This window comes from Microtus oregoni, unplaced genomic scaffold, assembly GCF_018167655.1.
Source record: "Microtus oregoni isolate MIOR12 unplaced genomic scaffold, Mior012 000001F_ref0000356, whole genome shotgun sequence".
In the NCBI taxonomy this organism is placed as follows: Eukaryota; Metazoa; Chordata; class Mammalia; order Rodentia; family Cricetidae; genus Microtus; species Microtus oregoni.
Genome location: NW_024543060.1, coordinates 59,665,746 through 59,692,465, shown reverse-complemented (window position 1 = coordinate 59,692,465; position 26,720 = coordinate 59,665,746). Strand labels below are relative to the sequence as shown.

The window sequence follows — 26,720 nt, the reverse complement described above, 5'->3', positions numbered from 1 at the left end:
AAGATTTTTGCGGTTAGTGAAGCCTTAAGATAATTCCTCATGTGTCAGTAGGCTGTTCAAACTAGTTTAGGAACCTGGAGTATTAACAAACAGGGACTATGGTGGCTTTGGCTGTTCAGTGATCAGAAAATATGAGTATCAAAAAAAAAAAAAAGCCTAAAAGGCCTTGAGCAGACTGAGAATTTGCCGTTTGAGGAGGGTATCAATGAAGACTTAGAGGAAGAGTAGGAAGACCTTGGAGACTATGAGGAATATGATCTTTCTTGCAAATCTCTCTACTACAAACTGAAAGATTTTAAAAAAAAAAGTATAATGAATTTAGTGATTTGCCAAAGTGGTGCCTAATATCCACTTGTACTGCTTATTGTCTGTATATAAAGATAATGAGCAATTGATCAGATCCTGGGTCATCAGACAAACTCCTGAAATGACAAATGAGAGAAGGTATCCTGTGTGTTTCCAGTTCCTAGTGGAATTAAGCTAGAAATTAGTAACAAAGAGATCTTGTTCCCCCAGCTATCTACAACAGTACCATTTGAAACCATCAAAATTTAAACTAAATGACAATCAAATACAACTTAAACAAGTGGTTAAGACACATGGTTCCTGCTGGTGTGCACGCATGATCTCACTATTCAGTGTTTTGGGGTGGAGCTGCTTAGGTCACATAGTGAAACTGTTGGCATTTCTGCATAGGAGGACCTTTACAACTAAATGCAAAAAGTGGGAGAAATGAAACCGAAAATCAGTTTCTCAGGTCAAGAAAAGGAAATTTCATTTTAGTGGAGAAATACTGTAATGTGGACTTTAGTGAAGCTAAACAAAGTTACAGTCTATAGTATTTTAGGATTTTACTCAGATATGAGTCTCAGTCCCAAGGTTTCTGTTGGTAAGAATATTTGATTCCTAGTTTTTTTAAATTATCAAATTGCTATGAGAAAATCTTAGAGAAACTCAGTAAATTGTTACATTCTTAAACAGTGCGACTCTGTAAGAGGGCTAAATCATCTTGGTTAGAACTTAAAAGTTTTGCGCTGGGAGTTAAGTTATTAAAATGTGAGACATATGGTCTATAAAACTGTTGTAAAGATTTGCAACGAACATGATGAAGAGAACATATCTGAAAAAGCAAAGTTATGTTGGATTATCTAAGAAACTCAAGATAAACTATTTAAAAACCCTGAGTTGAAACAGTTTTTCGTGAAAGTGAAAGAGGAGTTTTGTGGTTCCCATGTTGACTTTGATGTGAGTCTGCTGGTTCATGTGCGTCTTTGCGCCTCCCTTTTGCCGTATGTGTCTAATGTATCACATATCAGGCCAGTTACTATTTTCAGAAACAGTGTTCATGACGGGAATCCTACAGTTAACCTTTAGAAGAGCAAAAGGAAATATACTTATTTCAAAGGTGAACCTAATAGAAAATACTTTATTGTCTTATATTTTATTTCTTGCATGCTTGACAGCTTTTCTTTGTTTGTGTGCTCCATAGACTTATTAAGTACCCATTTAGAGATCAGACTAAGTCATTTTAGAGAGTGAAACAAATATATCTATTACAGGGACAGAGTGGTCATTTTAAAAGACATGTTTTAACATAAATAGTAATAACAGACCTTGTAGATACTATTACATAAAGCTTTGTAAGTTTTCCGTGTCAGAACACTGTTAAAAAGGTAGACATCTGCCTGTATCTTTATTCGTAGCTATATGTGAAAATCATGTATAGGAAATTGGTTTACAGTCATTTTGATTTAACTTAGGTAAATTTATTGTTTATGGCATACCAAAATCTTAACAAATTAGTAGAATGCCTTTCTAGACTGTTAATGTTTTAAATTGTTTATAATAGCTTATTATATTTGATTGAATATCTAGTTTTTCTGAGGCTCTGTTAAAGATATGTATTACTATGAGAACTACATTGAGAGAATGCATGCTAACTTGTTTTTGTTTTTTTTAGGTGGTAGAACAGGGTATGTTTGTAAAGCACTGCAAAGTGGAAGTGTATCTCACAGAACTGAAGCTCTGTGAGAATGGGAACATGAACAATGTTGTCACTCGGCGATTTAGCAAAGCTGACACAATAGGTAATGCACGTCACTGTTTTTAGAGATGTAGTCGTGGTTCTTGGTTGTAGTCTGCTGTGGTACTAATCTGCTTACAGGTAGATTCATAAACACTGTACAGTCTCAGCTTCCATGCATATCTCCTAGCTTATAGTGGACTAGCTTGTTTTTACTTTTTTATTAAATGAGTTGAATGTTTGATCATTTTTAATTTAAGAGAATCAAATTTTAAAATTAGCATTTGAACATTGCATGCCTTGTTTGTAACAACAAAATATAAATTTAAGTAGAACTTTATACCATGTTCCAATAAAATTGGCCAAGAATGGGGAATAAAAAGTCAATTGGTATTATTTTTATTCCAGGTAAGTAGCCAAGATGGCAGGCTTGATGTTAACTACAGCATATTGAGGGATTTTTGTTAATGAGTAAGCTTGAAAAATGTAGTCTCGGGACTGAGGGTGGTGGTGGTGCTCACCTTTAATCCCAGCACTCGGGAGGCAGAGGCAGGCAGATCTCTGTGTGTTTGAGGCCCGCCTGGTCTACAAAGCAAGTTCAAGTTCCAGAACAGCTAGGACTGTTACTCAGAGAAACCCTGTCTCAAAAAAAAAAAAAAACTTTAAAAAAAGAAAGAGAGAAATAAAAAGAAAAACATAGTTTCAACTATCAGTGGACCTAGTTCTCTATATAGCTTTGTATAAAAATTGACATTGAATTGAGCACATTAAGAATTTTAATTATACATATTATACATGTTAATAGCTTTAATTATGAAATGTTCATACATGTGTGTGATAGAATGACATTCACCCCCATTAGCCTCTCTTCTGATACCTTTATAATGCGCAGTGCTAACAAATATGAACACATTTATCTTCAAATCAAATATTTATTTAAAAGATAAGTGATCCGGGGGCTGGAGAGATGGCTCAGAGATTAAGAGCATTTCCTGCTCTTCTAAAGGTCCTGAGTTCAATTCCCAGCAACCACATGGTGGCTCACAACCCTCTGTAATGGGGTCTGGTGCCGTCTTCTAGATTGCAGGCATACACACAGACAGAATATTGTATACATAATAAATAAATATTAAAAAAAAAGATAAGTGATCTTATTGGAAAATACAATGACATGCAGAACTCAGCATGCCAGAGAAATTAGTGTACTGTGAAGTTGGGCACTGTCACTAAGAAATTAGTGTATTGTGAAGTTGGGCACTGTCACTAAGAAATTAGTGTACTGTGAAGCTGGGCACTGTCACTAAGAAATTAGTGTACTGTGAAGTTGGACACTGTCACTAAGAACACTGAAAGAAAATGAGGGGTGATAGCTGTGCTGTATCCATGGTTTTATAGAAGGCCGCTGGACCAGTTTAGCAAAATAGTAAATCATCATGTATGGTCTGTGACCTCTCCTTCCACAGGCTCTTTGCCAGGTTTACAGCACCAAGCATGACTTTGCTCAACTCTAACAGTCCTTAAATCAAGTGGGATGGCTGTTGGTCACCTGGAACTGCAAGAGTTCTTATGCTATTGCTCTCAAGGGCTTACCATTCTCCCTCAGCAACCTACATATCACCTTGTGGATCTTTAAAAACCAACTGGAATATAAATAACTACATGCTAGTATAATTAGTAATCATCAGATCTCTAGCAAGTTATAAATTTTGATTTTAGCAGAAATGTTATAGAAAATCTGAATCCATCAGATACCTTTTTTTTTAATTATTTGACTTAAAAAACTCATGAAATCAGCAATTGATTTTAATTTCTGCACTGAAAACAACCATTAGGAAGTTTTTGCATTAAGTACTAAACAAAAATTTATAGAAGATAAATGTAATTTATACAGAATATCTGTTCAAAAAGTTTGATCTTACATAGATTTTTTTTATCCATATACTTTAGATATTCTAATACTTTTTAAGGCTACAGGCATGGAATATATGTCTTAATATTATAAATGAACTGAATTTTTGGTAACTTGAAATTTCTTACTGTCAAATGGATGTTTTTCAAACTGCTTGGAATTAGGATAATAAGCAAAAGATTGTGTGTGTGTGTGTGTGTGTCTGTGTGTGTGTGGTTTCCCTTTGGTCTTTAAAAACCTTAATTGAAACTAATTTTTTATAAGTCTGTTGTCTACCTAGAATTAGGAAATTAAATTCCAATTTTGTGTTTCTAAGTTAATAAAATAGTCTATTTCCTACCCACATGATAGTAAAATGATAGCAGTAGACAGTTTGAAATAGTTTAGACTGTTAGGGCTGAAATACTTGCCTTTGACTCTTTTACTCTCTAAATTGCTCTAATTGGGCGCTGAGTGTCCAATTAAATTCAACTTCATATGTTTCAGGGCTAACCACTAAGGATACAGTTTGTTCTAAAGCTACTAAAAACTGCTTTTTAAATAAAAATTAATAAAATTGGTTGAATTCATAAGTAAATATTCCTACAAGAAATGTTCTTCACAATTTTCTGTTTTGTGTATTTTAAAAAAATGTTCGTTGACTTCATGAGTAATAGGGTCAGAGTGATATGTAGAAAACACATGTTTAGTCCCTCAGTTCATCTCCAGTGTTTGACACACACACAGTCCCAGCCCCTAACTCCCTGTTGTCTTTCGCTGTCATTGTTTTTACTATTAATTTATTTAGAAATCGGTTGCTGCAGATAGGCAGGGCAGCAGGCTAAGAAGCATCAAGAGCAATGCCTGCTGTCATCTTTAGCTGTACCTGCCCCCTCGGTTAGCACGTGTTGTTTGCAGCCTCTATTTGTTCATTCTCGGGCACACTGCAGCAGGGCTAACTCTCTTTTTACTCTTTCTCTCGTGGTCTCTGGTGAGTTCCTCACTGCCAAGTTGAGTGATGATTTAAAAGTCTCCCATTTTCTTAACCAACCAGCAAAACTGAACATCATACACTACTTGTCTAGAAACACACCAGTTCCTTAATTGGAAAGTATTGGTTCGCCATACTTGGCCTCCTCTCCCTTGGTCCATCTCTGTTTTGTTTTTTTAATTAACTTCATCTGATTTCCTGGCATAAAATATTAATGTCCAAATGAACACTGTTGATTTCAGTTTCAGCCACCTTGTATCTTCATTTATGTATGTTAAGAGTTATGGTTATAAGCTGGGCGGTGGTGGCACACGCCTTTAATCCCCGCTCTTGGGAGGCAGAGGCAGGCGGATCTCTGTGAGTTCGAGGCCAACCTGGTCTACAGAGTGAGTTCCAGGACAGGAACCAAAAGCTATGGAGAAACCCTGTCTCGAAAAAAAAAAAAAAAAAAAAGAGTTATAGTTATACATGAAGTTAGACTCTTCCCTAGCCCGCATCCCTCTACTTCACATTTTTCCCATCTTGGTAATCAGTTGCCACCTCTTGCAGTTTCTCAGGTAAAAAGTATGGTTGTATCAGGCCAACAATATGGCTCATCAGCTATAGTTGTACCTGCAGCTACGCCTGACAATCTCATAATTCCGTCCCTGGAGCTCACGTGGTGGAAAGAGAGAACCAGCTCATTCAAATTATCCTCTGATGACGACACCCATGCATGCACATGCTTCCTCACATACCAATAAAGATGCACACACACTAGATATATGTAACAATCATCTTTATTGAAAAAGAAATCTATAAGAAAAATGGAATGTTTGGATTGTTTCTGCAATCCTACACATAATCTCATAGCATATTTTGGGAATATATTCTCATTCTTTGATGTAAGATACTCGTTAAATTGATTGCATTATGAATATGAATATATTCTAATTTTGGTCTTTTAATCATTCTTTTGTTTCTGCTTTCTTTTGCAGTCTAATTCCTCAAATAATCATCTATCAGTATGAAAATTACCATTTCCCTTTAAAAACACATAGCTGGTCTATGTATTTGCTTATCTGATTTTGCTATTTTATCCTTATTTTATAAATTCATAATGTTTAGACTGGTAAGCATTTACCTCTTTGTAATTAATATACCTATTTTTTTAATATATTGTATTTACATATCTTCCCTTCTTAAATCTTAGATACAATTGAAAAGGAAATAAGAAAAATCTTCAATATTCCAGATGAGAAGGAGACTAGATTGTGGAACAAGTATATGAGTAATACATTTGAGCCGCTGAATAAACCAGATAGCACCATTCAGGATGCTGGCTTATATCAAGGACAGGTATTTTTGGCAATAATTTTTTAAGATTTATTTCTTTATATTTTATTTGTATGTGTGAGTGCCTGCGAGTATGTCTGAACCATGTATATGTCTGGTGCTCATGGAGACCAGAAGAGAGCACTGGATCCCTTAGAATTGGAACTGGAGTTACAGGGGTTGTAAGCTGCCTAATTTGGGTGCTGGGAACTGAACGTAGGTCCTCCGCAAGAGCAACAAATGTTCTAACTGCTGAGCCATTTCTCCAGCCCAACAGGAATGCTTATTTTAAATGCAGCTTTTAAATAATTTGTGCCTTTAAAAACTTTGTAAATACTGTGTGATACATGATGAGTCTGTCTCTGGCTACCTCTTTCTAACTCTTCTCTGTCCTCACTGGTCAATAATTGTAATTTCTAGTTTCCTTGTTGAGCTTGGAAACACTCTACTTCTTAGGAATGTTTTCACTGAAAATAGCTAATTTTGTAAGATAGATCAGCGGACTACATAAGGATCAAATAGTCTTTTGTCTCTACTGGCCATATGTCAGTCTCTGTTGCAGCTGTGACTCTCCCATGGTAACGGTATAAAATCAGCCATAGGTGTTGCACAAAGAAGCAGAGACAGCTGTATCACAAATAAACTGGTTTAACAGAGCTGTAGGCTTAGGAAACTGTAGCTTGTCTAAAGCTGTTGGGCCTATCAGCTCCCAATTCGATCTTCCCTTTTGGTATAGTCTAAAATAATTAAATATAGTGAGAAGTTATGTATACATATATAGTGTTTCATCACAATTAGCAACAGAATCTACCTTGTAGCTATTTCTTCAACTAATTTCTATTTCTTTCCCAGCCCTTGTCTTTCATAGTCAACGTGCCTTGTTACCTCCAGTTTCTTACATATTCGTGTAGTCTTACTTCACTAGAATATTCATTCTAAGATGTAAATCTGACTCTTTGCCTCTCATAAACTTTTCCTTGCTCCGTAAAGGTTATGAAGTCCAGACTCCTTAACCAATGTACAGGTCATAGTTTAGCCCTTTGTCTAGTTGTCTATCTTTAGACTATCCTTGTCTTTTGGTTGCCATAGTATTCCTATAGTGAGCTTTTGAATGCATTGTTCATGTACCTGGTGTACCATTCTTCCCATTTCCCTGTATCTATCCCGTAAAAAATTATTTTAACCGTCAGGTTGCATCAATTTATCCTTCAAGTTTCAGCCCTAAAACACAGCTCTTTACCTGTCCTTATTTTTATCAGTATCCATTTATCTTCATTTAAGAAAAATTTCTCCCCTACTTTCTGTATTGATTTATTAGTATCTTTTAAAAATATACTAAGGTTCATATTTTGATTAGAGTTTGTTGTTTTAATTACTAGTACCGCCGGGCGCTGGTGGCGCACGCCTTTAATCCCAGCACTCGGGAGGCAGAGGCAGGCGGATCTCTGTGAGTTCGAGACCTGCCTGGTCTACAGAGCTAGTTCCAGGACAGGCTCCAAAGCCACAGAGAAACCCTGTCTCGAAAAAAAAAAAATTACTAGTACCTAATATAATGACTGGTGATTCAATGTGTAGATAACTTTTTTCTGTCAGTTTATTTGAAAATTACTATTAACATCAATAATATAGTTATTTTTAAAAACTCAGAGAAACTGAGATGAATTGTTAGTAAATATCTGCTATATATCAAGTATTATACTAGACTATCAAAGACAGTTTGGTTAGCTGGGGAACTAGTCAGGTGTTCCAAGTCTTACTACGCAAACCTAAGGACCTGAGTTTGATCCCCAGCTGGGGAACTAGTCCATTGTGCTGAGTGCTTGCTACGCTAGCGATGGAGACAAGCAAATCCTGGGGTTCCTCGTTGAAGCAGCCTCATGTAATGGGCAAACCTAGGTTTCAGTGAGACCCCGTCCTCAGGAGCAGGTGACTTAGCTATGGTGACTCAGTGATACCTGACGCTGACCTTGGCTGCACAGGCTTGTGCCCACACACATGCTCACCTGTACACATTCATTAAAATCTTCTAAAGAAAGAAAGAAATGGTGTGACATTAGCCATATAATCCCCTCCAGAATCTCAAAAACATTAAAGTAATGATTTTCAAACTTATTTTAGCCATTCTTAAGTGAAACTGAAGTTCATTATTCGCAGTAGGAGAGTTGCCTGATTGAAGATCATATAAGACATAATCTCCTTGACAGCTAATGAGTTCACTTCCACTGGACACGAACCTCTGCCCAGGTTACCATCTGTTGGTACTTGCAGTAGGAACATAATTTGACATTGTGTAGAGTTAATTCAGTCAATATTTTAGGGGCCTTACAAAATTGACATTATTTTCCCCGCACATAGAAAAATGTAATCTTATAAAGTTAAAGAATTTGATATTCTTGATGATACACATTTGTCCAATTGAAGATTAGACTTGGATGAGAGAATTAAGCTAGTTTAATAAGATTAAATATTTGTGAGGACTTGTTCATTTGGGAGGAGGTACATTTCCAATAATATAAATTAAGATTTAAAAATAAAGAAAACTGTGTGTGTTCTATGTGTACAGAGACCAGAGGAGAATATCAGTGTCAGCTTCTCAGTATATACCTTCTTTCTTTGATAGGACTCTCACTGAACCCAAAGCTCGCTGTTTCAAGTTCCCAACAGCCCACCCCACCCAGTGCTCAGTTATAAGGCATATGTACCATGGCCAGCTTTTGTGTGTGCATACCAAGCACGCACAGCAGGCACTCTTGGCTACTGAGCCATCTCCCAAACCCAAGAAACACTCTCCTGCCCTCTCCACCTTTACTGTATGTTAAGTACCCTAATTAGAAAGTGAGCATGGAATTGGAGAGATGGCTCAGTGCTTAATAGCGTGTGTTGCTCTTGAAGAGGACCTGAGTTTGGTTCTCAGCAGCTCTGTGGGTGACTTGCAGTCACCTGTACCTCCAGTTCCAGAGGGTTCAATGCCTTGTCTGGCCTCTGTAGGTTCCTGGACTTGTGTGCATGTCCCAGTACATACACAAAACTGTACATTACCCAAAAATAAACAGTTTAAAAAATTTTAAGAGAGAAATACAGTACAAAAGCATTTACCTCCCCATACTGGTGTATTTTTTCCTGTCTCTCTTTGATGTGTGTATAATTTAAATTTGGAACTTTTCTTAAATTTTAACAATAAGCAAAACATTATTTAGAAAATGATCTGAATACAGAAAATTATTTAAATAAAGGAGTGAATTTTATTCTTGTGGTTTATTACTATCTGTAGCTATAAAATGTTGAATTTTAAGTAAAAATGCTATTAAATATTAAAATGTTATTGCTAAATGATAATGCAAAACTTTGGGAGTTTTTATAGCTGAAATTCCTTGTTTGAAATTTCTCCAGAAGTACCTAATATTTATGAATATGTGGATATGGTTTATGTATGTCACTATAGTTGCAAGTTGTAGTAAAGAAAATCTTTTAAGCTAAGAATCACTCAATAAATTCTACTTAATAAATCTTTAAAAATATATACTTTCTATTAAGATGATAATTAGAAAATTGAGATAATGGATAAACTGGTAGGTAAGGAGAAGAACATCAAAGGGGTCAGGATGGTAGGTGCTTGGTGCAACACACATTGAGTGTATGAAATCCATTAGTCAAAGGCAACTTGAGTATTTATTCAATGAATGCTGTCTCAACAAGTTACGTGAATTTTTTGAATGAGTATTTCAATGTCAATTACATTTCACACTTTATATTTTATCTATTGCATTCTTTGTGATTATGGTCAAAAGCCAATTTATAAATGGTCTGGAAACACATAGTCCTCCAGGGAGAGTTGCTGTGAGGATTTAGGACAGCATGCAAAATTGCAGCTATTCATTTGTGGTGTACTGTATTTCAGTTCATGTTCTCTTGCATTGTAGGGTTACCGTGAAAATTTAGATTTTTAATTTCTCCTTAGTAATATCACAAATTAATAAATATTTTTAAATTAAGATTTTCTTCCTTACATGATTCATCCCTAACAAAAAAATAGAAGAAAGGGCCTCTTTTTTAACCTGGATCATAAAAGAGAAAGGCATTAGGGATGTTTTGAGAAAATAAAAAAAGTATAGTCTGGTGTGCAGGCATACAGGCAGGCAGAACACTGTAGATGTAATAAATCTTTTTTTTAAAAAGTATAGCTTTATCTTGGCAGGGATCTTTTATTGACCTAGATGATTTTTGTCTATCTGAGACAAGCTGTAGCAGGGTACTTGAGTTACTGTAATTTGATTATGGATTCTTATCAGTGTGACTATCAGTTATGTACTAAAAGTTTTCATAATTTAAGGCTGGCAAGATGGATCAGTGGGTAAAGGCACTTGTTGCTAAGTCTGACTGAGGCCCATGCACACTGAAGGAAAAGAAATGACTCCCACAAGTTGTCCTCGCATCTCCATGTGTGATCAAGGCACATACATGCCCATAGAGCTTGGGTGCCTGCACATATAGGCAGCCATACATACTATACACAAACACGTAAAGGTAACAAAATTATTTCTAATAAAGATTTCAGGAGCTGGAGAGATGGCTCAGAGGTTAAGAGCATTGCCTGCTCTTCCAAAGGTCCTGAGTTCAATTCCCAGCAACCACATTACGGCTCACAACCATCTGTAATGAGGTCTGGTGCCCTCTTCTGGCCTGCAGGCATACACACAGACAGAATATTGTATACATAATAAATAAATATTTTTAAAAAAAATTTCAGAATTCACAAAAATAATGTAAATGAATACTAACTTTAAATTATAAGTAATCTATAGTTTGGAATTTTTGCTACTGTTTATCAATAATATTTGCATAATAATAATAATTAAATCATGATAGCGCCACTGATAGAACATCTGTATCCTATGTTACAAGTGTAGATACAATTTGAAAGCATACATGTTCAACACATTTACAACTTATGACCAGTTTATTATTTGACTTACTTACACTTTCTTGAAGTTACAGAAACTGATTTTTTTTCTTTTTTTCTTTCCTATCAACACTGGCTTTTATTTCAGACCATTTTGTCTGTTGCATCCTTAAATAATCAGTTACTTTAGTTCCTTATCAGCTTATCTCCTGAAACTGTCTGACTTCATAGCTGTGCACAAACACCCTTTATTGTGTCATGTTTGCAGGTGTTAGTGATAGAACAAAAAAATGAAGATGGAACGTGGCCAAGGGGTCCTTCTGCTCCTAAGTAAGTGCTTCTCTTGGGGTTTGTTGCATGATGTTGAAATGTGGATTCAGACACTGAAGTCCAAAATGAGAGCAAAGCCTAATGAATGTTGCAATACATATCCTTTATCTTTTATACTTTATTCTTGGAGAATGTTTCTAAGTTTACACTTAGATTAATATGGTACAAATTTAAAACCTTCAAGGTAAAATCACTTTTAGAATAAATGATAGTGTAATAAATGTTGTGTATAATATAGTCAGATCCTTAAGTATTTTGTTTTGTTCTCTTGAAGTATTTTTGTGATGTTGAAGTACACCTGTTAGTGAAATGCTTCTTTTATGAAAGACAGCCTGGAATGAGAGTAGTATTTCCATTATACAAATGTCTTAGAATTTAAGTGTCTAGGGCTGGAGAGATGGCTCAGTGGTTAAGAGCATTGCCTGCTCTTCCAAAGGTCCTGAGTTCAATTCCCAGCAACCACATGGTGGCTCACAACCATCTGTAATGAGGTCTGGTGCCCTCTTCTGGCCTGCAGGCATAGACACAGAACATTGTACACATAATAAATAAATATTAAAAAAATTTAAAAAAAAAAAGAATTTAAGTGTCTAAGTAGACAGTGTCTGGAGTATGGAGTAGCTTTTGATGGTAAATGAAGGAAGAGTTGAGAATCTTTTCCAAATTGTAAGATGTATACTGTATTATCAAAGACACTTAAACCTATTTATATTACAATACATAAACTTCAAATCTCTGAGAAGTAATACATGTGTCTATAGTTGTTCTATTTCTGTAGCCTACAGAGACCCTTTTTATCACACCAGGTTCGCTCTGCAAATACTGTGCTAAGTGAGATAAATGAGAACTACAGATAGCTTCATACTTACTCACATTTGCTTGATGCCAAATAAGTTCAAGGAAAATTTAATTTTCTATAACTCAGAATTTCAGGTTCTCTGAGGGATTGTAGATCTGAGTTTTGAAGAATTTCAAAAATAATGATGTAATTAAATTACTAATATATTAGGTGCAGACATAGCAAATTTGTAATAGCAAACAGCCTTGCCACTTGACTACAGATTTTCTTTCCAAGGAAATGCACCTTCAGTAAGAATGTGCAGTTTTCATCTTCTGTGCAGTGTTTATTGGTGTTGTTATTGTTCTGATTGTTTATGAGTTGTTGCCTAAATAAATTATGTAAAGGTGTGTATTGCTCAATGCCCTGCTTAGTTGAATATAAGGGTAGACTTTTGAGTAAAACCAAACTTTTTATAGGAAAAAGTGAAAGCGTGTGAATTGAATCATGGATTTCTTAACAGGTAGAGATGTGGAAATTATGGACTTTTGAGAATATTCACTTAAGTGTTTAATCAAAACCACTGTTTTTGTTTTTCTCACTTATGTTTAGATTGCTATATACATTTGCTGAATCTTGAAACAGTTTTTGAAACATAAAATTGATTGAGTTACATACTCAAATATCAAGAGTTCTAAAGTTTGAGAAACCTTTTCTGTATAGAATTGATGGCTTCACCTGGCTCTCTCCTTTTTCCATTCCTACTTTTGTTATTAAAAAACAACAACAAGGTATTGCCTGTTGCCTAGACTGACCTTGAACTCTGGAGCTCTGGTGACGCTCTTGTCTCAATTCCCTAAAGTTAGGACTATATGCTATAGACCAAGTCTATTTTCAGTCCAAATCGATTTTCCCCATTTTAGTTTGTTCAGATAGCTGAAATACTGCTATTATGTCAGAGTAAAAAACAATTCTCAATGCCTAGTACACCATACTGATGTGTATATTGGTGAATGCAAGTGTAGTACTGGAGTTGCGTGAAGTACAGCTACCAGGTTAGTAAGAGTACTCGCAAAAGAAGGCTAAGTATCATTTCATCTAAAACAGAAACACACAATAATGTATCTCTGTTGTCACATCATGATTTACCAGAATATTTTCACTTGTGTATGAAAAGATTCCTAGAAAGCTAAAGAAAATTCTCCTAGTTTAAGAAAGCCTATGTAGCAAAATTCAGTAGCAGTAAACATTGTTGTCCATTGTGAAATTTAAACACCCTTCAATTAAGACAGAAGATAGATAAATTCACTATCGACACATAATACAAAAGGACCTTAACACTAATGATCAAATAATCTACTTGAAAATCTAGATGGGAAGAGCAAACCAAATGGTTGTTCAGTGCCAAATGATCTGCCAGGAAAACATACATCTAAGTGACATATCTAATGTATGTATATACGTATATAGTAACAATTAATGAAAGATGAGGCCATAAATTTAAAGGAAAAGAGGGGACAGCATATGAGAGGGTTTGAAGTGAGGAAAGAGAAGGGGAAAATGTTGTAATTACATGATAATCTCAAAAAAGTCTACATCAGCAAACTGCTGAAAGCTGTGAGAACTGAGCCAATGGCAGCAGGCCTTTTTTTCTTGCCAGGGGCCAGTGATCTTTTCTCAGTAGGATAACTGGTGGAGACCTTCAGTGTTGTGGGTCGTGTGAGCTGAGGCTCTGCTGATGTGGCACACTGCCTTAGTCTTGTTAGCACAGAGATGTGATTGTATTGAGGGAGTTTTATTTATATGGAAGCGAAAAGCTTGTATTTCTTTTACGAGCCATACATCTGTGAACTCTGGTGTATATTAGTACTGAACTGTGTAGAAAATTAAACAACATAAATGTGAATAAGGATACACAAATGTATTTGGTAGACTACTGAGAATTAGTACAATGCTAAGTAAAGGGCCCCTGATGTCACACTAGCAGAAACAAAAAAGCGCAAATGAGTGAGCTGAGAAAGACATGTCCAGTTCAGGATGTGACCCATAGTAGTGTGTTACCTACCCCCTGGCAGTTAGGTTGTTCAAACATTTGGATGTGTTCTCTGGAGAATAATCTGCAATATAATACTTTGGATGCAGAATGAATGCATTTATTAGACCTGTAGTGGGCAAGAGTAAAAGAACAAACAGCAGGTAAGTAACATGAAATTGGACACAATGACATCCAGCAAAAATGAGTAGGGAAGCCAACTGTTATGAAACAGTCTACTGGAGTTCGCTATAGAGAGGTTTTCAGACAGGGCATCTCTGTGCATGAGCTTCCAGGTTCTCATTCCCACCACAGGCATCTTTGCAGAGATTGCAATCGTAATCCCTGTAGGAAATGTTTTCACTCCCTCTAGCTGTTTGCCTTTCTCCCCTTTCACGGTTACAGAGGCAGAGGGCCAGCCTGACCCATGATGAGGAGTTTTGGGGGACACTTGAAACAGACATTCTATTTAAGACAAGGAGGTCTCCTTATTCCTAAAGATTGTTCTCAACAAACTCATATGAGAGTGTGCAAGTTTAGTTTATAATACATATGAGCAGTCAGGTTTGCTTTGCTTTGGTTTTACAGGTTTTGTTTGGGGTTTTTTAGAGATGTCTTAGGGTTTTTATTGGTCTGATAAAACACTGTGACCAAAAGCAACTTGAGGAGGAACTCAAAAAAGGAACCAGGAGGCAGGAAGTGGAGCAGAAGCCATGCAGAGGGGCTGTTCACTGATGTGTCCTGCAAGGCTTGTTCAGCTTTCGTTCATGCTGTCTGTGACCACCCCCAGTAAACAGAGCCTGCATACATCAGTCATGAATGCAATACAGATTTGACTGCCGTCAAGTTTTATCAGGCCCATTTTGATCTTATTGAAATCATTAACATTTATGTTAAACCTTAAATTTTAGGGGCCACTTGAAGAAATGTTAAATACTATAAATATTAATAGTAAATTTAATTTTACTTAAAACATCTAAATATATTTTAATTAACAGGGAAAGCAACCTAAAATCTGTTAAAAAAAACCACTCAAAAGCCAGGTAGTAGTGATACACGCCTTTAGTCCCAGCCCTTGGAAGGCAAAAGCAGGTGGATCTCAGTGAAATCGAGGCCAACCTGGTCTACAAACTGAGTTCCAGGACAACCAGGAGTGTTACACAGAGAAACCCTGTCTCAAAAAACCAAAAAGAAAAAAAGCCAAACCACTAAAAAGCTATTTTAATTAATTTCCTGCTAAATATCAGCATACGATTTGATGTTCTTACTTGTGTGCACGTGCGCACACACATGCACAGATAATATTCCAAATGTTCTGTGCTTACTAGTTGCTTTATTGCATGTATAATCCAGTTTTGAGTATCCAGTTTCTTACACCTCACAAAACAGTATTTTCTAGTTTTACCTTTAAAAAGGTTTTTTCTCTTTTAAAAGAAAAATTGGTACTTTTGTCTGCTTTGCAAAGGCAGGAGTGTTAGGGACTGATCCTAATTGATCTAAATGATTGGAAATGCATGGTTGTCTATGTTACCTTAACATAAGACATTTTAAGGTAAAATAATTGTGGAAGCCTTGGGGTTCCTAAAAAGAAGAGAAAACTATATCAATAAGTTAATGCTTACTTAACAAAAAGGAAGAAAGAAGGGAGGGAGGGAGGGAGGGAGGGAGGGAGGGAAGGAAATGGAAGTTAGTGCTTTATTCCTGAGCTGTGGCTCTGGAATGTGAGCGCCCTAGATTTTGACTATGTTGTACTATTGTATCTTTTTCTCTGTTGCTTCATTTAGGTGTAATAATTTAAAGCATTTTGAAATAATTGCAGTTATATAACAAGAAAGCTAAATTGGTTTTCTGGAATAATAAAAATTCCTTTTTGTGAAGATAACATTCGAATTCAGTTCATTCATTTCCATTATTACTTAATAATGCTGATAAAAGAACATGTGAGAAGATAGTGGAAAGAGGCTCAAAGCCATTGATAGTTCTGTGTTTCTATGGACAAGTAAATATCAGGAATTTATCATTAACCAGTTAAAGCATGTGTGACTGAAGATAACCATGCCAGTAATTTGTTTTGTGACTGATTTGCTTGCATGTTCATGTATGCATTACGTGTTTGCCTGGTGCCTGCAGAGGTCAAAAGAGGGCATTGGATCCCCTTGGCATGGAAGTAAGGCATGGTAGTGAGCCCTGATGTAGGTGTTAGTAGGAGCCTGTGTCCTGTACGACTAACAGGTGCTTGTAACTTCTGAGCCATCATTCCAGCAATTCTTACTCTTGCACTTTCCTGCTCTTGGGATGCTCTGACTAACAGAAATCTAAATTGACAGCTAAAACTATAAAGCATAAACTTAATCCAGTGTTAGGATATTTTTACAGAGTTCTGCTAGAAAAGAAGAAACATTCTGAGTTATAAAATTGTCACTTCTTGGAAGAATCTATATTAAGCATATAGGTGACTGGTGGTTGTTTTTCTATACCAACTGTATCAAGATCTTCTTTGAAGATTATTAGAGAATAAATCCATTGTATAGCTAGAAGGATAAATAAAGAACTAGTGCATAGACTTAACTGGGTTAAAATTAAGGACCCATTAGGAAACATACCACACAGCGTATCCATTTTATTTTAACAAATTGTATTGAGATCCTAAGGTTCATTGCACTTTCCTTATTCTTCATATAATTTTCATAAAAAATCAGCTGTGGGATGGCTTTTGCTCAGACTTCTAATGTGTAAGATAAGGAGAAAACCAAACCAAAAATGTTGTGGATATAATTTCATAAAAGGAGCCAGAGTGTGAGCATGATGAGAACTGTGGATTTGTATAGTAAATTATCTTGGCTAACAGGAGACACACAGCAGAATTGTTTCTGAATGGGAGCAATCACAAAGTAAAAGTATTTAGTATTTGAAGAGTTGCAAGTTTTCCTTTAAGAACTTGTTTTAGAATAATTGAGAGAAACGTAGTTTATGGTTGGTCTTGTTTTAGTTTTGCTAACTTTGCCATTAGATTTTATAAAGTTAGATGACTGTTTTGCTTTGTCAATCTTAGCTGCCTTTTAGCTGCTCAATATTTTGGTGTTAGATTTTAATGTATATTAAATATTTAGTTTATTTAACAACAAGTTTAGAAACTATATTTTCATTTTGAAGGAAGACATTCAGGTGTACTAAATTGCATACATTTAATTGAAACATCACATTGAACATAAAATTCAGACACTACAAATGTTGGAATGTTGAATAAGGTGTATTCAAACCACTTCAGCTAAATTGACAATTTACCTTTTTGATTTTTCAAAGAGAAGAATATACTGCCTTATATTGCACCTAGCCTGCCCTGATCAAAATTATTTTTCAGCAAGGTAAATAGCTTGCTCTCTAGTCAATCAATATGTAGAGCTTTAGACATTTCCTTTCTCTTCCGTAGAAAGCCATTAGAAAATGAAGAGTGTGATTTTCAAATTGAGAACAAAGTGTCGCTGCTCACCTTCAGTGAACTAGTTGACTTATAAATAATGTGGCATTAACTCTAAATTTTAGCTAGAATGAGGTGTGTGAAATATGGTTCAGAAGTCTAAATCAGAAACCAGGAAATGTATTCATTTCATCAGTAATTCTTTATCTCTAGCCTACTTATCTCTAGCCTATCTCTATCCATCACTCTTGTTCTAATTTCCTTGGTATTTAAGGAAAACATTTACCTGTGTTTTTGTATCAATGCACCCTAGACTTTTCATTGCTGTTCCTTCTGTTAATTCCTCTTTCTTATGCATATAGTAGGCACTAATTTATTTGTTTCCTTTCTAATGTCATTATCTCATGAACATCAGAAAATTCACCACATTAGGAAACAAACCATCAATATTCTCCTTTGCCTCTTTAAGTTTTTTTCATTTTTTTGTTTTCTTGTTTTGGTGTACTACCATCACCCCCTGCCTGCCCTCTAGACATCTACCTTTTTCCCGAAAACTGTCCTTAGTACCATTCCCAATTTAATCAAGTTCTTATTTCTCTGGGAGAATTATTCACATGTAATGTATGAGGTTCTCCCTGACTTCACTGAGTATGTGCAGCGCCTCTGCTTATGTCTTAACTGCACTAGTACTCTTCTGTCGTCCATAGTAGACACCCAAAGTCAGGAAACAGTTCAAAGGTGCTGTGGTTATGCCAACTTTCCCTTAACACAAGCAGATATTAATAAGTCATCTGTATTAAGATTTCTAGCTTCATCTAAATTCCTGTTCTTCTTGAATATCATGCATGACACCACATCAGTTTGAACCAGATATTTGTTCTTTGTTTTGTATACATAAATATATACATTTTTCTGTATTGGTTTTACCAGGTGCCATTCAAGCTTCCCAATCCCTCAATCACTTTTCTCATCTAACTAGCACGTCTCAGAGGTAGCACCGTGAAATGGTGTTTCCTAAGCAGTGTCCTAGTTTCCTGCTACAGTCTTCAGAGTCTCTATAGCCACCTAGAGGACTTCTTTTCACCCCCTCCCTTTGAGGCAAGGTTTCTTTGTGGAGCCCTGGCTGTCCTGGAACTTGTACTGTAAATCAGGCTGGCCTCGAACACTGCCTGGTTCAGAGAACTTCTTTTTGTGCGGATTTTATCAGTGTATCCTAATACATTAATATGTAAAATATTTAAGAGTAACAATATTGAACAATTATATTTTGACATCAGTAACATGTTTATAAAGTTAACTGTTTTAAAAAGGAAGACATTCAGAAAGTAGCATTAAAACACTTTTGCCAGGCAAACACACATAAGACCACAAAAACAGTTAAAATGGAAACCGTAATATACAAGCAAAAGGTCAACAAGACAGAAAAAAGTGTTAAAACAGAGCAAAATGAGACAAAAAAAAAAGTCTACAAGATACCATTACGTTCATTTTCTGTTGGTCATCTACTGCTGGGCATGGCGCCTGCCCTGAAGTGTGCTTGATGTACTCAATGAGAAAATCTGGTTAAGTAGAGACAGCTAAACTCCTACACTTCTTCATGTAGTTTACTAGATACACTGGATGAAGTGCATGGAAGAATTCAACTATGTATAGACATGTAGTAGATGGAACTTTCAGATGAATCAAAACTTGACACGGGGTCTATGTTTCAAATGAGTGACTATAAAATGGGAATCTGAAGTATATCCGTGACTTACAGCCTTACACTAACATCTGCAATGGTCACTTGACACATAAGTATATCCGTGACTTACAGCCTTACACTAACATCTGCAGTGGTCACTTGACACAGTCTCTAAGTTCTTCAGACCTTCAGAGCACTGGTATGTTTCATAATGCAACTTTCTTGCAAACTCACATTTTAAAAAATGAATTTTATGAGAAAAGTTTGAACTTAACATGGTTGGAAAGTCGAAATTCACAGAATTTGCTTGAAAGTTGAGATTTTGTCACTGTCATTTCAGTTCTCAGTTGTCAGACTTTACCTGATTGTAAGCGTCTCCAGGTGTCCACAAGTCACACGACATAGAAAGAGAGGTGCTGAGTGAAGTTAAGCTTGCAGTTCAGATCTGTGTTCACATTAGCATGGAGCTTATGCAGGCTTCCGTTTCGCAGACAGTATTTAAAGGAAGTGTAGTAGGCTGGAGAGATGGTGGCAGACTGGAGCTATAATGCTTCCAGATACCAAATCTGGTTCCCAGCACCCACTGAAGTCTTCCCCCAGCTGCTTGTAACTCCAGTTTCAAGGGATTCGACACCTCTGCCTTCTGCTTCTACAGGCGCCTGCAGTCTCATGCACACATCCACACACCTATACCTTATTAAAAATAAATATAGAAGTTTTTTCAGAGTCAAGATTTAATAAAAGTTCTTACTGAAATTGTTCTTCACTCTTAGATTGTGCTGTGGCTACTGCTTTTCCATTCATGCGTGTGGGCCAGTAGTTTGACCTGCCATTGACTTTGAATATCCATCCAGCAAAAGCTACCAAATGACATTTTAATAAGGTCTCAGTATTATGAAAATCATTTTAACCTCATAGATGTCTTGAAAGGGTCTTGATACAAATGTGTTGCCCTGTTCACTCTACTTTTTTTTTCTGTTTTGTTTTGTTTTGTTTTTTGAGACAGGGTTTCTCTGTAGCTTTGGAGCCTGTCCTGGAACTAGCTCTTGTAGACCAGGCTGGTCTCAAATTCACAGACATCTGCCTGCCTCTGCCTCCCGAGTGCTGGGATTAAAGGCGTGCACCAACACCGCTTGGCTCACTCTTGCTTTCTTAATTTCACCCTTTATCGAATTCCCCCTTTGTTGTCTTGATAGTTCCCTAATCTATATTTCTCTCCCCCAGTCAGTAGTCATACTGGAATATAAATCTGATTATGCTGCTGCTCCTTATTAAATTTGCATTATGTTCCATCAGTTGTGTAAAATTCTGATTTCTTCGTAGGACACTAAAGGCCGTCTGCCTTCCCTTGTCCCGTCATCACTGTGTACCTCCTTTTCAGCCAGGGTCACTTGACTGTTGACTCTGCAATCCATACAACTACATGTACCATTCTTTCTACTTAGTTCCTACATAAACCTCTAACTGTATATCATTTTTTCAAGTTGCTTCATGTCACACATCGCAGAATTTTATATTAAAAGTTGTTAAGCCCTTAGTGCTTTACATCTGTTTTGCTTATGGCATTTCTCCCCACCTGATTGCAAACCTGTTGGAGTCCAGGAACTGGGTTGTCTCATACTGTTAGATACACTGAAAATGGAGCACATAGTAATCACTTGATTAGTGAACTTCATAGGAATTACTACCAAGTACAAATGCACTCCATGATATTTTATTCCTTTTTAGTATAACCTGTAAGTCCAGTTACTCCTCAATAATAAAAGTTTTGGACAGGCAGGAAATGTATATGTAAACATGTCTCTGCTTTATTAAATGAAATGCTTTATTTAATATTTACTTTTGACTGAAAATAAAATAGAAGGCATTTCTGAAAAAAATATGCTGAATGAAGTTTTGAAAAATTAACATCCATTTTATTGCTGCAACTCAAATTCTAATCCTGTTAGATTGTTTTCCCCTACTTAAAAGCTCTTATAATGGCCGGCATAGCGGTGTGCACCTTCAACCCAAAACTCAGGAAGAGAAACAGGTGGACCTCTGAGCTTGAGGCCAGCCTGGTGGAGGCACCATGTTGAGACTATTTCAAAAACAAACAAAAGAACCTCAATTATCAAAAGGCGAAGAGTTCTTTCTACTAGTGTTTGACAGTACTAGGTATTATATTAGCAGCATTCAAGCTTTCAAGTGTGTCCTCCACTGGATGTGCTCTTACAACTTAGCTGACTGTATTTTCTATTTTAGCTTAGTATAGTAGAATGCTTCCCTGTGAAGAGGCTCTTTTGGGAAGGCACCTAATTCAAGGACCCCGTCAATGTGCAGTGTTCAGTAGCAGAAACAACTTTCTTCACAAACAAAGGTGTTTTTACTAGGATTTTTGAATTTGAAGTTGAATTTTTCTTATATTTAAGAAATTTCATTGTCCAGCATTTATTTCATGTAGCATGTATGTCTGTATATAAAGAATAAATGCAAATTAAGTCATTTTGTAGATTAGATTGTCCGGCCTGTTGACCAATCACTGTGTATTAGCACCCATGTGGAGGAGATTAGTTTTTAGAAGCATGTCCGTCACTTAGAATCTACTGTGACTGAGCTAAGATGGCATGGCTTTCACATCCCAGCTAGATAGTCCATAGGCAATGTAATGTTTATACAACTCATGAGATTTGAATCTTCCAGACACCTTTATGTACTTTAATTATTTCTTCACAATAGATTTATTGATTTTTCTATCTGCCTTTAGCATATGTTTACTATCTAAAAGTCAGTCCTCATGGAGATCCCCCCCGCCCCAAAAGATGCTGAATTAATGAAGTGTGTATCATAGTCATATATGAATTCTTCAGTTTTTCCAGAGATACTTTTGGCCAGATACTGTTTCGTAGAATTATGTTTGGAATTTTCTTTTGTTCTTTCCCCGCACTGACTTCAAGATTTATGAATGGTTAACATTCACTGAGCCCTGTGTCAGTACTGTGTATAATTGCGATGCCCTGATACCTACTAAGGAAGAAAAGTAGCCTCATCACATTAAACATACAGAAAGTGATTGTAAAATGTTAGTAATTGTTACCCTCAGAAATGGATATATTGAGTTACAGATTTATAAGAATAATAGCAAATTTTATAATTTTATAAATTTTATTTGAAAAAGTTCCCTTTTGTATCAATTGTACTTCAAAGGAAATATATATTGAAAATTAAAAACCAAGTGATATATAATTATTTTGACCATAAAATCTGTTTTCCAGCATTCATTTACTACAAACATTGTCATGTTTCTTTTCTTTATTTCATAATTTTGTAATTCATTTTTATCTAATTTGACATTTTCATATTTTTAAAGGTCCCCAGGTGCATCCAATTTTTCAGCTTTACCAAAGATCTCTCCTTCATCTCTATCAAATAATTATAACAACATCAACAACAGAAAGTAAGCACTGAATCTTAAAAACTCTTTCTTTAATTGGTTAGCCCTATTATGATTGCAAAAAGATCTCTTTTATCTAAAATTTAGGATAAAAGTCTTCATGAATCAAAATTTGTTTTCTCTTAAATTAATGGTCAGTTCTTTCACAAGTCACTTCACAAGAAATAAAACACATTTTAAAAACTACCTGACTTAATACAAAATAGTCTGTAATAGTTAGCTGAAAAATAAAAAGAACTTTGAGCATTTTTTATTCTAATATTCAGATTCTATTTATTGAAATTTTTTATAGGACTTGGTTGCAACACAATCTCATAGGACTATAAATCTCACATGTCATCTTAGTCTGACCCATAATAAAGCATGTGTCAGTGATTCTTAGTTGGAGAGGAGATACTATAGAAAAAGCAATTTTTCTTAATAGTTTCTTTTCCCCATAATACATGGTATTTAAAATTATGTAGTTTGTGAAATGTGCTTGATTGCTTTTTTCAAAAGGCTAAACGTCACTAGGACCTTCCTTTAACATCTGACGGTGTATTTGCCACCTTAAAAATTGCAATTTTGTTTAGTCAGTCTACCCCTCCCACCTTAAATGGGTTTCAGAGATTGAAATCAGGTCACAGGCTCACCTGCCAAGTAATCTACCTGCTGAGCCATCTCACTAGCAAATCATGCCATTTTCATCTTGGTGGAGAAAAGAAAAAGAAATCCATTTTAATTATAATTTGCTCAGCCACTGTATGAGAACCTTTATCCCAATGGATTGTCCATCTTTATTAATGGGTATGATCTGTGTGCACTGTGGTTATGTGTTACTTCCACAGTTCAGATCGCTGACACGTTAGTGCACTTCACAGATGGCTGCTAATTTATAAACTCATAAACTTAAGCACTAAAGCAGTTTGGGAAATAATCATAAATCTAGCTGTAGTTACATTTATGAGTTTAATTTCCCTATTAAAATCCTCATGTTTTGTAGGAACATGGTAAAGTGATTCTGATATGTCTGGATTTTAAGTATACAATAATAGCTAAGAAAATGTTAAAGGAGAAAAATCATGAGAAAGGTTAGTTCTTTAGCATAGTACAAAAATACGCAATGTAAACAGCACATTTTCATCTAAGAAGACACATACGGTTAAGTGGAATCAGACAACCCAAAACATCTTTCCATGTAAGAATTTGATGCCATCGCAAAGCTTTCTAAACAATGAAAAAATATTACAGTTATCCAAGAAATACCATCCAAAAGATTGGGTAGCTTTTCTAGATGTTTTTTTCTTTAGAACTTTCAATCCAAGATTATTATTAAGCACTTAAAAGAAAGTAAAGAAATGGTGGTGGTGGGGGGGAAACACTTTAAAATCAAGTTCATAAAGGTTAGAGATTTCCTGAAACAGAAAACTAAATAATACAACCAGGTAATAAAAAGAATTAACTATAAATATTTGCATGTCAGGTTCTCATTAATTGCTTTTGTAAATTACAACCATAAAAAATTAAACTATGATATCTATTCTTGTAAGGCTTTCTTCTGAGTAGCTGTAATAGTGGCACTTTTAGTAAAAAGTTTCCCAGTTCAGATCCAACAAACTTAAAACATATCTTCTTTTCATAATTCATTAAAAGTAAACACACCGTGTATTAGTACTACAGTGTAGTGTAGTAGTACAGCGTGGAAGGTGTGAATATCCAGGTGCTATGTTTCTTTCTCTTCTACATAAAAGTGCATACCATCAGGAAGAGCTTCTTGAGAATAAATATTTTTTAGCCCAGTTTATATTTTATGTTTTTTAATTCATCAAAATTGCTTTTTGTAGGCGATAATGTTATGTTTGTAATGTTGCTAATGGCTCCCACATCTACAATAAAATAAGTAAATATGCCCTTGTGCTCATTTTTAAAGCAATTTTAACATTATGCCTAAGTGGTATTGACTAGAAACTGTATTTTGACTGGGGTCATTGTGTTGGTATATGTGGTTTCTTGTTTTTCTGTCTTTGTCTTGTGTTTTTCCTTTATATAATAAAAATATCAAAGTGCACTCTAGTCTCAGAGAACCTCTGGAAAGAGAAACTCCTGAGGGAAAGGGAAGTTGTTTAGGGAACTGTGACAGGAACTACCTCCTAAGGAACTCCACCGTGGTCATTTGTGAGCTTGGAAGTAAGTTGTGTGTATGACTTATCTTTCTGAGTAATGAACAGACTTTAGGAATTTTGTTTTGTGTTGCCTTAATTTTTAATATATGAATTTAATGTATTTAAGCAACTATTTTATGTAAGGTTTTTTTTTTTAATTTGACTTGTAGAAATAAGTAGTAGCCAAATACTTGAGGTGAAAATAGTGTAGTTTCAATAAAAGTAGGTCAACAAGTTAGTGACCTTTCTAGGTAACATAGTTTTAAACTTCATGTATGTGGAAGTAGTCTCCAGAATTAAATTGTATATTAAAATCTATAGTTATACTGTAGACTTAATTATATAGTAAGAAGAGTAGATACACAAGATTATCTGAAACATAATTACAAGTCCAAGACTTGAATTATTATATCCTAAGAAGTAAAATTTCACTTTCAGAAATAATTGTAACTGATAATGTACATTTACAATTATTCAATTTAAGTTAATAAAATTTGAAACATTGTGAAAAGTCTACTTTTAGAATACATTTTATTTATCCTTTCCAGTAATGTTACTTCTCAGGTCATAAAATATTTTTGCCTCAATTATAATTTATGAGTACTTTTTAAATATGCCAATTTTTTAACTATTAATGTTTTCGTTACCTTTATTTTTCTGCCTTATGTATTTCATAATATTACTAACATTGCTATTAAAGCTATTTTAATGATCTGTTGTCTGGATTTTAATTTCATATCAAAGTAGGTGTTTTTTTTTTAATTTGTCTCAGTCTCTTGAAATGAAAATGATGCCCTGTATGAGAGTAAGTCATATCAGTAGCTATAGACTTTGTGGTCGTCTAGAACTTGCCATCTGTTTTTGTTAAATAACCTAGGTGAAAACATTTCGTTAACTGCAAAGTTAGCATGATTAAATATGTGTTTATGATGTCAGATATCAACACTAAATGAAAAGTCAATCAGAAAGCTAAATAAAAGGCGTATAAAATGTTCCATTTTTACATAATCACCATTAAAGAAGATTTACAAACAGTATTAACACAGTACAGTATTACAATGCCTACTAACACTTGTGTAAATTTTATCTTTCAAAATCATTAGCAAAAAAGAGAAGCAGATGCTTCGTGGGCCTTAGGAAAGCTTTTCAGGCTTCCATGTGCTCTGTTGAGTGTACAGATAGCTGATAGCTCCTGTCCTTGCCAGGAAGAGCTTTCCTGTGCAGTTAAAATACGTAACAGGGAATATGAGTGGCCAGGAGAGCTGGATCATTGGTTTTTAATTCATTGTCTTCAGTATCATCATTGTACTTGTAGACTGTCTTAATCTTTGGGTGAGCATTATACTCATCCCATCATTTAAACCAAAGTATAGACACATCTTAAAAGATTCAGATTTTCTTAAACAACCAGAAAACTGCTTTGCACATTGGTTTTCCCATTTCAGGGTAAATAAAAAGTCTAGAACATCAAAACAGTGTTTTACTTTGAGCATGATTCTCATTCATGTTTGTACTAATGAATTATAAGCATTTCAGTATCTATTTCTGTTTAATGTAAGTGTGCCTTCACTGGTTTGATATATGTGTGTGCGTGTGTGCATGTGTGTGGACACCCATGCACATGCATACACGGGGCACGCATGAGTGTGTAGTTAGGGTACTTTGCTCTTTTGCTTTAGCTACTTAAATTTCACAGTCAAGCTATATCTTTTTTTTCTCCTCTGTCAGACCTTTTTAAACACTGTATAGGAGAACTTGATTTTAATTACATTCTGAGTGATGATACAT

General features: G+C 35.3%; 1 protein-coding gene across 4 annotated transcripts in view; it reads left to right on the top strand.

Annotated features, from left to right (window-relative positions):
• Positions 1 to 26,720, top strand: part of Usp15 (ubiquitin specific peptidase 15) — a 102,346-nt gene that overhangs the window by 25,521 nt on the left and 50,105 nt on the right. Inside the window, exons 4-7 of one of the 4 annotated variants that reach the window (XM_041677531.1) lie at positions 1,961 to 2,087; positions 6,095 to 6,240; positions 11,385 to 11,446; positions 22,708 to 22,794. In XM_041677531.1, the coding sequence (XP_041533465.1) occupies positions 1,961 to 2,087; positions 6,095 to 6,240; positions 11,385 to 11,446; positions 22,708 to 22,794 (422 nt within the window). Of the gene's footprint in view, positions 1 to 1,960; positions 2,088 to 6,094; positions 6,241 to 11,384; positions 11,447 to 22,707; positions 22,795 to 26,720 lie in introns of those variants that run through there. The other 3 variants (XM_041677538.1, XR_005976521.1, XM_041677543.1) reach the window with 3 other exon arrangements.